We start from the raw sequence: 13,343 nt of genomic DNA, 5'->3' as shown, positions 1-13,343 counted from the left end.
GTAAATGGTTCCCTTACACCTAGCATTCTAGGCCATGGACAACACTCAGCTTGTCTTCTCCATGCTACAGTCCAGTCTAATATTCGTGAGTGCTTCCTGTTTTACAATTCTCAATGAGTAACTCTTTTGTGGAGGGATATTCTATTAGAGATCACCCATGAGAGTTTTGCCTGGGGACTGCTTCATGCCTATCTTTCCTTGACCAACGGGGAGAAAATTCTATTCCAACTGCCCTTGGGGAAGGGTGTTACAGCAGCAAAAAGGAAAAAGAAAAAACAAAATCATGCTTAGATTTCCTTTTCCAAATGAACATTTGAACTTACGGCAGAGACAAATGTTTGACAGCAAAGGGATTTTGGAATTCCAAAGCAGAGCCTAGTAAGACTCAGGGCCGAAAGTTTAGTTAAGCAAAAAGATTTCATGACCAGTCAGAGCCAGCTTTTACCTCCACTCATATTAGATTAAAATCTCTTAAGTAGAAAGAGGGTGAAACTAGGAGTGGTCTGAGAGAAGCCTCTGTGTCCTGATCCTCTGGGGTCAGGTCCATGGTTCTGGGAAGAACCATAAGCCCAAGAGCAGAAGGAACCCACACTTACCTGCTTAGCAGGGCTGAGGCAAATAAGCAAGGTCTGGGAATTCTCCATCTGTATCTTACCACGGGGCCACCGTGATGGAGAATTGGCTTGAAGGGTCCAGGGAAACAGGCTTGACCTCCCAGGCCCCATGCAGTAAAAAAAGTAGGTCAGATGCTTCCCATTTAATCTTTTTTTTTTTTTTTTTTTTGAGACAGAATCTCACTCTGTCACCCAGGCTGGAGTGCAGTGGCACCATCTCAGTTCACTGCAACCTCCACCCCCCAGGATCAAGTAATTCTCGTGCCTCAGCCCCCTGAGTAGCTGGGATTACAGGTGTGTGGAACCACGCCTGGCTAATTTTTGTCTTTTTAGTAGAAACAGGTTTTCGCCATGTTGACCAGGCTGGTCTCAAACTCCTGGCCTCAAGTGATCTGCCTGCCTCGGCCTCCCAAAATGTTGGGATTACAGGCGTGAGCCACTGCACCTGGACTCCCATTCGATTTTTAGGGTTGATGAGCCCTAATGTCCCCTTGTTGTCTTATGAGGCTGCAAAGTGAACTTTATGGACTAACCACCAGGGAAAAGACGAAAACTTGGATATCGCAAAGGAGGTCAGCAAAGATGGGCATTGACAACAGAGCCATTGGGAATGAGGATGTGGTAGAGATGCAGAAGAGAAGATGTGATGGCCAAGAATCAGAAACCATTCCCAACGGCTTCCCAGTAGTCAAGTCTCCTCGAAATTAAATACAATTGTGGAGGGAGGAGGAAAAGGGGGAGCTGTGATCTGATTGAGAAAAATCTTGAATTAATTAGTTTTCCTAAAACGGCTAAGATTAAACATTCATTGTCAGTGACATGGAGCTGGAGGTAGAAATCAAATTCAGTTATGGAAATAAAAAGAGAATTGTCTTTTATTTTGCAAACCTGAGTTTGAGGTCTAGGAAATGAGCACTTGCCACATTTTAAACTCTTGAAAATTCAGAGATGGGAGGATAGGTAACATCATTGGTAGTAGCAGGAGCAGCAGGATTTTTTTCATGCTATATATATAGATGTCAGTTTCTCCAAATCGAAATTTGGCAGGCATTGTTCTGACCATGGAGCACATCTATAAGGGACTGCCTTCAAAAACGTGAACAGCGTGTGCCTAGGATATCTTGTTTCTGCATCAAGAGCACAACCATTCCTGAGCAGGCAGATATAGTGACCGTGCATTCAAAAGGGAAGATGTGTACAACTTCTAGATGTGTGAAATTGTCTCAGAGATGCAGACTGGGCCCAAAACTGTTGGAATATCTGAAACAATTCATGGAATAAATCCAAACTCCCTAGTATGGAAAACAAAGCTTTTCAGGCTGTGGCCTTGCTTTCCTGACCCACCTCTCTGAGGCTTCCCAGCGGCACTCTGGTCACGATGAGCACTGGAAAGCCTCTAAACCTGCTGTGTGCACCTGCTTTGGGGATTTTGCACAGCCCATTCCCTTTTCTTGAATTGTCATCCCCACCCTTGTTGTTCTGGCTACTCCTATTTATCCTTCATGTCTAAAATTGAACTTACCTCTTTGTCTTAATCAGTTTGGGCTACTATTTTAAAAAAATACCATAAACTAGATTGCTTAGAGACTATAGAAACTTGTTGCTCACAGTTCTGGAGTTTGGGAAGTCCAAGATCAGTGTGCTGGAAGATTCAAGGTCTGGTGAAAGCCCCCTTCCTGATTCACCAACAGTGCCTTCTGGCTATGTCCTTACATGGTGGAAAGGATGAGGGGTCTACTTCAGACCTCACTTATAAGGGAACTAATCCCATTTATGAGGGCTCTGCCTTCCTGACCTAATTATCTCCTAGAGGATCCACTTCTTAATGCTTTGGGGATTAATATTTCAACATATGTTTGACTTCCTCTCATTATTGGGTATATACCCAAAGAAATATAAACTGTTCTATTATAAAGACACATGCACGTGTATGTTCATTGCAGCAGTACTCACAATAGCAAAGACATGGAATCAACCTAAATGCTCATTAATGGTAGACTGGATAAAGAAAATGTGGTACATATATACCATGGAATACTATACAGCCATAAGAAAGAATGAGATCATGACCTTTGCAGGAATATGGATGAAGCTGGAGGCCATTATCCTTAGCAAACTAATTCAGGAACAGAAAACCAAGTACCACATGTTCTCACTTATAAGAGGGAGCTAAATGATAAGAACACATGGACACATCGAGGGGAACAACACACACTGGGAACTACCCTAGTGTGGAGGGTGGGAGGAGGGAGAGAATCAGGAAAAATAACTAATGGGTACTAAGCTTAATACCTGCGTGATGAAATAATCTGTACAACAAACTCCTGTGGAACAAGTTTACCTCTGTAACAAACATGTGTATTTACCCCTGAATTTAAAATAAAAGTTTAAAAAATTTTTTTAACAAAAAAAGATTTCAACATATGAATTCTGAAGAGACACAAACATGCGGACCATAGCACTCTTTCAGAAAGCCTTCCCAAATTTTCCCAAAGTGGTTTCATTGCCCTTCCCATGAACTCCCATGGGATCCTGAGTTTTCCCTGGCTGTAGCAGAACTTAGAAGAATGTATTTAATTGTCCATCTACCTATCCATCTCCCTCACTAGACTGTCAGCTACTTGAGGTGTATCTTGATCATCATCACATTCCCAGAGCCTAACGCTGCCCATGGCAAAGAGATTGTGCCCAATAAATACTTATTACCTCAACAGGGTTAATGACTCATGGAGAAGGAATAGCTCTGACCTGAACTACTTTAGAAAATCCAGGCTTACCAGCCCACTTCCCAAGGGGAAATGGCCCCCAGCAAATAGACATCAGAATCAGGGTTGTGGCCAAATAATTTTTCTTCACTTATTCCCTGGCAGAAATTAACACCCTGAGCAGCAGTGTGATACTTTTTATTCTTGGAGGAAGAGAAATCCCCCAGGGTAGTTAACCCAAATCAACAGGTGCACAGCCACTCTCTTTGGAGGGTCTATTTGTGCCAGTGCCAGAAGGCAGAACCTCAGCATCCCCATTCCTGAGGCTACGGTTCAGAGACTGGGCTGTTGGGGTTGACTGTGTGGGCACTCTCCAGGGGCTCGTTCTCTGCTCCGGGGCTTTTCTTATGAAAGTCCTGAACAGAAAGACTCACTGGAAACCTTTCCGATGGAGGCTGTATGCCGGGCACTCACAGAGAGCATATGATTTAATCCTCACAGAAACACTGAGGATAAAACCATTACTCTCAGATTTATAGAGGTAAAAACTGAGGCTCAGAGAGGTTAAATAACTCACTTGAAGATCATAGCTAGTCAGAGGGTACATTGTTCTTGAGAAAAATAAATAAACAACCTCCATCATATGGTTGTTCTGTTTTTACACTGCTATGGCAAAAAAAACATTCAATACCCCACTACCTGTTTTCAAAATCTTCCGGTGACAACACACACACACACACACACACACACACACACACACCATTAAGAGTCCAGCAGGTGATAATTGGTGTTGCTACAGCATGAAAGAAAAAAGGGAACTGTGAAACCCTCCACTATCCTGGGAAAGAATCGGGCATTTTCTACTTTGTTAACCATGGCATAAGGTAAAGATTTAAGCAATAGTTTCCCATGCTTCTGATTTAAGTTTAAAATTTCCAGGAAGAGCAGAATGTGTCAGTTAGTTAGCTCTTTGCCTTTTTTTTTTTTTTTTGAGATTATGTAAGCTGTTTACTCTCACAAATACTCAGGTGAGTTTGAGTGCTGTTCACTGGCTCACACATCAATATTTCATGCAGTCATTAATCGTTCACAGATTATTTATCCTCTGCACATGCCCTCTAATGTTCCTTTATCTTAGTTGGTTGCCTTGAGTTATAAGTTCCAATGCCTATGAGAAGCAGACCCATAGTATAGAAATTAAGAGTCTCCACCATCCCCACTTAACACAGTACTGGAAGTCCTAGTCACAGAAATCAGGCAAGAGAAATAAATAAAAGGCATTCAAATAGGAAAAGAAGAAGTCAAGCTATCTTTGCTGATGATATGATTCTATGCCTAGAAAACCCTAAAGACTGTGCCAAAAGGCCCTAGAGCTCATAAGTGACTTTGGTAAAGTTTCAGTATGCAAAATCATTGTACAAAAATCAGTAGCATTTCTATACACCAATAACATTCAAGCTGAGAGCCAAATTAAGAACACATTCCCACTTACAAAAGCCACAAAAGAATAAAATACTTAGGAATATAGTCAACTAAAGAGGTGAAAGATCTCTACAAAGAGACTTACAAAACACTGCCAAAAGAAATCAGACTACACAAATAACTGTAAAATCATCCCAAGCTAATGGATTGGAAGAATCAGCATCATTAAAATGACCATACTGCCCGAAGCAATTTACAGGTCCAACACTATTCCAACCTATCAAAGTCATTTTTCACAGAATTAGAAAAAACTATTCTAAAATTCACATGAAACCAAAAAAGAGCCTGACCATATTGCCCAAAGCAATCTACAGATTCAATTCTATTCCTATCAAGTGACTGATGTCATTTTTTACAGAATTAGCACAAAAAAAGTTCTAAACTTCATCTGGAACCAAAACAGAGCCCAAATAGCCAAGGAAATGCTAATCAAAAAGAACAAAGCTGGAGGCATCATGCTACCCAACTTCAAACTATACTATAAGGCAACAGTAATCAAAACAGCATGATACGGGTACAAAAATAGACACATAGACCAATGGAACAGAATAGAAAACTCAGAAATAAAGCTGCACACCTACAATCATCTGATCTTTGACAAAGTTTAGAAAAATAAGCAATGGGGAAGGGACTCCCTATTCAATAAATGGTGCTGGGATAACAGGCTAGCCATATGCAGAAGAATGAAACTGGACCTCTACCTTTCACCACATACAAAAATTAACTCAAGATGGACTAAAGACTTAAAGGTAAGACCTCAAACTGTAAGAATCCTAGAGGAAAACCTAGGAAACACCATCTGGACATCAGCCTTGGGACAGAATTTATGACTAAGTCCTCAAAAGCAATTGCAACAAAAGCAAAAATTGACAATTGGGACCTAATGAAACTAAAGAGCTACACAGCAAAAGAAATTACCAACAGAGTAAACAGACAATCTATGCAACAGGAGAAAATGCTTACAAACTATGCATCCAACAAAGGTCAAATATCCAGAATCTATAAGGAACTTAAATAAATCAACAAGCAAAAAACAAATAACCTCCTTAAAAAGTGGGCAAAGGACATGGACAGACACTTCTCAAAAGAAGACATACAAGCAGCCAACAAACATATGGAAAAATGCTCATTATCATTAATCATAAGATAAATGCAAGTCAAAACCACAATGAGATAGCATCTCACATCAGTCAGAATGGCCATTATTAAAAAGTCAAAAAACAGCAGATGCTGGAGAGGCTGTGGAGAAAGGAAAATGCTTATACATTGTTGGTGGGAATGTAAATTAGTTCAGCCACTGTGGAAAGCAGTTTGCAGACTTCTCAAAGAACTTAAAACAGAACTACCATTTGACCTAGTAATACCATTACTGGATGTATATTCAAAAGAAATAAATCGTCCTACCAAAAAGACACAAGGACATACCATCCTGAACATGCCTGATCTCATCTGATCTCAGAAGCCAAGCAGGGTCAGGCCTGGTTAGTACTTGGATGGGTGACACATGCACATGTACGTTCATCACAGCACTATTCACAATGGCAAAGACAGGGAATCAACCCAGGTGCCCATCAATGGCAGTTTGGATAAATAGAATGTGATACATATACATCATGGAATGCTATGCAGCCATAAAAAAGAACAAAACCATGTCCTTTGAAGCAACATGGATGCAACTGGAGGCCATTATCCTAAGTGAATTAATGAAGGAACAGAAAAACAAATACTGCATGGGAGCTAAACAATGGGTATTCATGGACATAAAGAAGGGAACCACTAGAGGGGAAAGAGAGGGAGGCAAAGGTTGAAAAACTACCTATTGGCTACTATGCTCACTATCGGCATGATGGGATCAATGATACCCAAACCTCAACATCATGCAATATGTCCAAGTAACAAACCTGAACATGTACCCCCTGCTTCTAAAATAAAAGTTGAAAAAGAAATACATAACCACCTATGGGTGTTCCTAAGCAGAAAATAGAATCTCGCATTTATTTTGGCACCTAAAAAAAAATTGGGCTGGGTGCAGGGGCTCACGCCTGTAATCCCAGCACTTTGGGAGGCTGAGGCGGGCAGATCGCCTGAGGTCAGGAGTTCAAGACCAGCCTGGTCAACATGGTGAAACCCTATCTAAAAATACAAAAAATTAGCTGGGCGTGGTGGTGGGTGCCAGTAATCCCAGCTACTTGGGAGGCTGAGACAGAAGAATCACTTGAACCTGGGAGGCAGAGGTTGCAGTGAGCCGAGATCGCACCATTGCACTCCGGCCTGGGCAAAAAGAGTGAAACTCCATCTCAAAAAAAAAAAATTAACAGTCCCAAGAGGCTTGGAGGGATATGTAATAATGACTTAGAGTATGTACTCCATCTGCAGGGGGCGCCAAGACTCAACTCCAGCCAATGGTTGCTATGTAGAATCCCAGAGTTCTTGTGCCTGGGTCTTTTGATTTTCCCCCGCCCACAAAAAAAAAAAAAAGAAAAAAGTCATTAATCTGGAATTTTGCATGAAATTTCCTGATTTGCAAAACACTATGTGACCCAAACAGCATATGTCTGTGGGTAATTTTCTATCCAGTCTGTGACTCCTGTATGACCATCTGCAACAGACCCTAGGATCCAGGTCTTGAATGAGCTCACCAGAGAGCTGAACAGCACTGCCCGTAATCTAAGAGCAGACAGCCCTGAGCAGGTGAGGATAGGCAGCTATGGGGCACAGTGGCAGGAAAGTTCTGTGTCTGATGAAGTCTCAAGCATTGAGCCAAGAAAGAAAGGAACTATCCGTCCTGTCAGAAAACTACAATGCTCAACAAGTCCTTATGGTCTCAATTTTAACATTTTTGGTTATCACTGCAACAGTAACATCTGCTCAGGCAATATGAGACAGGGCTCTGGGAACATTATGTGACACTTTTTATCTCAGCTCTGGGTGAGGTGAACTGCAAGTACAACTATTTACAAGCAAGACAATCACAGGTACGGAGGTGTGCCAACATGCTCGGTGAAATTCAGAGGGAATCTGACCAAGAGCTTAGACAGATTTCCAAAAGAGTAGTGTGAGGTGTTAGAAGAAGCAGAGCTGATAGGAAAACTCATAACAGCATGTTCTTCCTCAGAAGCATCTTTTCTTTATTTGGCAAGGATGCAGCAAGGGCTTAGCTAGACCCTAGGGATCTGCCAGTGAACCACACTGACCATGTTCATCAGTGGAAGTCAAAGTCAAGAAGAGGCCCCTGAGTTCTGCACTGTCCAGGCAAGATCACCCTTCACCCAGCCCTGCCATTCTGACAGCAGGACTCCCTAAACTCAACCCTCAGTACCCAGCCTTTCATCCCCTAAACCTCTGTGAACCCCCTAATCTGACTACCCCCAACTTCCCAAACCCACCCACTGGGTCACTGGAATGCATGATCTATTATCAGCAAAATCTCTTTATCTTCCATTGCGACTCTAAACATTCCCTTCACCTTTCTGTCCTCACAGAATAAGGGGGCCATCAAGAGCAGAATGTGATGGAAAAATAATTATATTAATAGCAAACATTTATATGCACAACCACTGTCCCAAGCCTAGCGCAAGCACAGCTCCTATATCTATTGCCTGAACTTCACAACAATTCCATAAGCCCATTACCATTCTATATTTGATGAGGAAACAGAAGCACAAAGAGGTCGATTATTAGCCCAAGATCACAGAGTTGAGAAGTAGTGCATTAGAAACACAGGACTTGAATCAAAACAGTTGGAGCCCAAACCCTGTGTATGTAACGACTGTGATATACAGTAGTACAGAATGGTCTGTGGTCAAAGACACAACTCCAGGAAGCAGCAACAGAGGCAACAACAGGGAGGAAGGATTAGGAGGGCTCCGCATCCACTGGGTTTCAGAACTAGCCCCTAAGAAAATCTCAAAGCTCCCTGCAAAGACACCATTTCCCCTGCTGTCCTCTGAAAAGGCAGCTGATTTTTTTCATTCCCATACCCCTTGTTCCACTGGGCCTGGAGGTGAGGCAGGGCTCCTTTTTGCCCGTTACTCCTTTTTGCCCGTTACTCCTTTTTGCCCGTTACTGATCTTCCACACCACTGTCCCCAACACTCCCGGTTTTAAGAGTCATGCTGCCATACTGAACAACCCACTACCCTCCTTGTCGTAGTCAACTGTTGAGCCCTGTGTCATTCCCCTCATTTCTACAAGATCCCGGCACCTGGGTCATGGACACCTCCAATACTACCTCAGCTGTGATTCTCAGTGATTTTGCTTTCCATAGAGAAATCCCTGCAAAGCCCTGGACTGCCCATTCCATGACCTCCTCTTTTCTGGGGATTGTTTTCCTTCATCCTAACTCATCCACTCTCTCTTATAGTCATACCCTGGACCTTTTTACACAAGTAATTGCACTCTGTTATCTCAATTCTAAGAATCCTACTTTCCAACCACCACATTTCATTTTTAGTTTGCCAATTCCAAAAAGTATTGACCCCTCTATAAACTAAATACATGATTATATCTAAATATATGATCAATACATGGTTGTACTGTCCCTCAACTCCTCCATTGCCTCACTCTTCTTATCCAGCTTCCATTCAAGTAGGTGCTGTTACCATTACTCCCTAGAACATACTCCAGCTCCTTTTTTCCTCACTCCCTAATTCTCACCTAGGAAAAAAAAAACAACCCTCAACCCTTATTAAATCTCACTCTCTAACTATTCTGAACCTTTATCCAAGCAGCTGAACTTGGTAGGAGAAAAATATGCAAGCATATTGACTGGCCTATTTCAAATGCATGAGATCCTACCTCAAGGGGCCCAAATGCTACCTTCCAGTCCTACTCCATTTCGCAAGTCATCCATTCATATGCTTTTCTGCCTAGTGTGATTGGAGAAAATCCAATTAAGGGACTAAACTATTATTTTATAACTTCTTTCTCCTCCTCACTCTGGACTAAGAAAATAGAAGCAATCAGAAGAAAATGTAGCAGGCTTCCACCAAGACATCTACCACCCTCAGGGCATTTGTCCTGTAAGCTCTGCGTTCCCGCTCAATGAACTGATTCACAGATGAACTGAAGGCTCTAAGGCCAGCCCTTCTGCTTGAACCCTAGGTCCTCATTCTCTTTTTCAATACCAAGGTCATTGATCGGTCAGCCACGCTGTCTCCTGCACCATCAAATTTTCTCTGTCTTCTTGACCTTTTCCATCCAATGCAAAACACAAACCCTTTGCTGACCCTTCACCTACTTCTAGTTCCCACTCATTTCTCCTCTCTCCTTTGCAGAATGGTCTCCAATTTCTGACCTCTTTTTCCATCTTGAACTCAATCCTTTTGGGCTTTTTTGCCCATCACCTCACCAAAACAGCCCTTATCTAGGTTTCCAATACCTCCATGTTGCAAAGCCCAATCATCAATTCTCGGTCTTCATCTTACTCAGTCTCTCAGAAACATTTGACAATGTTTGTCCCTCTCTTCTTCCTGAAAGTCTTTTATGATTTGCCTCCAGGATGCTCTTTTCTCTAGAGTCTTCTTCTACGTCACTGACCACTCCTTCTTGGTTGTTTCTCCTGGTCCCTGCTCAGATCTCAGACATCTGAACATCAGCGGCCCCAGACCCAGCCTTCGGCTTTCTTTTCCTGGTCTGCCCTCCTCACTAGAGACCTCTCTAAGACCTCATTAAGGCTCATGGTGTTAAATGCAATTTACACTGATGGCTCCCAGGTTTATATCTCCTGCTAGACCTCTCTCCTGAATTCCACATGCCTCAACCCAACTTTACGTCTCAGCTGGATTCTTAACACACATCTCAAACTTTAAACAAACAAAACCCAACTCCTGAGTCACATACCTCCCAGTCACATACCTCCCAATTCTCTCTCTCTCTCTTTCTCTCTCTCTCTTTCTCTCTCTCTCTCTCTCTGTCTTTCTCCCCTTGCTCAAAAACAGCTTCCCATTGCACTCAGAGTAAAAGCTAGGGCCACCTGCTGCCTCTCTGATTTCATCTTCCACCAGTCTCACATGGGATTATTCTGCGACAGTTGCATTGGTCTTCTTGCTGTTTCTTGAATATCCCAAACATGTTCCAGCTCTCAAAACCTTTGCATTTTCCATTTGCTCTTCTTTAAATGCCCCGCCTCCCAGAGAGCTTCATGATATGGTCCTTCACTGCTTTCAGTCTCCGTTTTCATGCAACCTGATTCGAGAGAATTTTTCTGACAACTGTGTTAGGTAGCAATTCCCTTTGTCCCCATCCTGGAACCAGAATACGAGTTCTGGGTGAGCAGGCTGTATCTGAAGGGCTTAAAACAGTACCTAAGATGTGTATAGGTAATTTGTAGCTATTTGTGGTAAGCTCTTGTCCTTTCGGAGCTCACACTTTGGTAAGACAGACAAACATTGAATAATTAATGACACATATAATTAATCCTATTGCTGAAATACTTTGTGAAGAATAATTATAGGCCAGGCATGGTGGCTCATGCCTGAAATCCCAACATTTTGGGAGGCTGAGGCGGGTGGGTTACCTGAGGTCAGGAGTTTGAGACCAGCCTGGCCAACATGGTGAAACCCCGCTTCTACTAGAAACACAAAAATTAGCCAGGTGTGGTGGCACGTGCCTGTAATCCCAGGTACTCAGGAGCCTAAGGTGGGAGAATCGCTTGAACCCGGGCGGAGGAGGTTGCAGTGAGTGAAGATCACACCACTGCACTCCAGGATAGGCAGCAGAGTGAGACTCCCTCTCAAATAAAAAAAAAAAAAAGAATTACAGAGCAAATTTAGGGTATACATGTAGCATATTCAGGGATGTTACATAAAAAAGAATATGGCTTCCAGACCCAAAGCTATGGGAACTCTGTAACTCCTTAAGGATCAGAGTTATGTGTCTCTTAGAAAAAAAAAAAAAAAGGATGACATAGACATATCCAAATTGACTTGTCCTAGGAATTTCCAATTCTCTAGCATTTATTTATCCAAATATCTCTGCCTCCACTTTTAGCCACATGTAAAGCATCCTCAAGGTAGGTGGCAGAGCAGAGGAGATACCCTGTATTCCAACCCTTTAGTGATAGAGAGTTTTCAGTTTGCTCAGAGGCCACTGTACCTCCATAGCTTCCAGCATCCTGTGCTTGGATTATGCCTTCCCTGTATCAACTTAAAGACGCAAGTAGACACATGAGACAAGAGGTTCCATTGCATTTGGTGGCACCTTCTACACTATAGACATAGTGAGAGCTTGATCAGTGATGGATAGGTGGATAGATGGAGGCGTGGACAGGTAGGGATAAAGTGAGGAAGACGTCAGATCATCCAGGTGTTCCTCACGCTGGTTCCTCAGGTTCCTTGCCATTCCCTATGGAACAGGAAGAAAAATTCAAGAAGAATCTATGCCAGCCTGGTGGTTAGATCCTCAATTACCATACCTTGGAGTTGTAATGCCAGGGAAAAGAACTTTCCATGAACACCCTCACCAACCAGCATCCTTCAGCCTTTTTTGGGACCATGGTGGTTGGGACATCATCTTGAATCGAGCTTCCTATCCTGGAGCTCAAAGGTGGCTCCTTGTGCTGTTGGTCATTATCATCACCTGTCATCATAGGATTTGTGAGTCAGTTCCTTGACCTCATCTTTTCCACTGATTTTTTTCCTCCATCCTAACTCAGCCACTCCCTCCATAGTCATACCCCAGATTCATTTTATAGAAGAGGCAGGGGGAAAATGAAGGTCAGAAAAGGTAAAGTGAAATGCTCAAGGTCAACATCAAGAATTAATGAGAAAGGTGGGACTTGATTCAAAGTTGCCAATCCCTCAACAACACTGCAACACCCTCTAGGAAATGTGCTCTGTATCCAGCCCCCGCCCCTGGCACTTTGCATGCAAAGTTGCTGCTAGGGGATGAGCCAGGTTCCCAGTGAACAACTAACCCTTGGTCCTCCCGCCAGGGCTGAGCCTAAGTTAAGCATACATTCAGCCAGGAAAGGGCGGGCAGAGGAGATTCTGCTCTGCTTCTAGCTCATACTCCTTCCCAAAAAGATTGCAAAAAGAGAGCAACTTAAAGCCAGTATCCGTCCAGCCCTTAAGCCAGAGGTTACGTGTTTGCCTGGGGGATGGAGTATAAAATAGCTGCTGGATGTGCACCACATTTATCTTGTTCTCTGTGCCCCTGGAGTGTGCTGTTTACTTTCTCACTGGAGGTGCAATTATTTAATGAGGTGCTGAAGCCTGGGGAAGATTGCACATTTTAATCAAAGCACCAGATGAGCAAGTCTAGATGACTTTACAAAATGTATTTGAGGCGAATTTTGCACAGCAATGTCTGGATATCAGGTAATTAAGTGAAAAGGGAAATAACTTCCCAAGGGGTGTAAACAAACACACCAAGTCAGTCTCATTTCAGTGTTATGCTGAGTGGGGAAAATGGATTTTGGAGTGGACTGTGGACTGCAACCCAGGGCTGCTTCCTCCAATGTCAAAACAGGCTTTGTGAGGCCGGGAGCTGCGGGGCCATGGTGCCTCCTACAGGTTGAAGGGAAAAAACAACCCTCAGACAAA

At 42.9% G+C, this 13,343-nt stretch overlaps 1 protein-coding gene across 1 annotated transcript in view; it reads left to right on the top strand.

Moving 5' to 3' along the window:
- The first annotated feature begins 1,196 nt into the window (after window positions 1–1,196).
- Window positions 1,197–13,343, top strand: part of LOC134760550 (basic proline-rich protein-like) — a 42,342-nt gene continuing 30,195 nt past the window's right edge. Inside the window, exon 1 of the mRNA XM_063718570.1 lies at window positions 1,197–1,298. Within this exon, the coding sequence (XP_063574640.1) occupies window positions 1,197–1,298 (102 nt within the window). The remainder of the gene's footprint in view (window positions 1,299–13,343) is intronic.

Source organism: Pongo abelii, chromosome 19, assembly GCF_028885655.2.
Source record: "Pongo abelii isolate AG06213 chromosome 19, NHGRI_mPonAbe1-v2.0_pri, whole genome shotgun sequence".
Classification (NCBI taxonomy): domain Eukaryota; kingdom Metazoa; phylum Chordata; class Mammalia; order Primates; family Hominidae; genus Pongo; species Pongo abelii.
The sequence above is the reverse complement of the archived record's forward strand: the minus strand, read 5'-3'. Positions and strand labels throughout refer to the sequence as shown.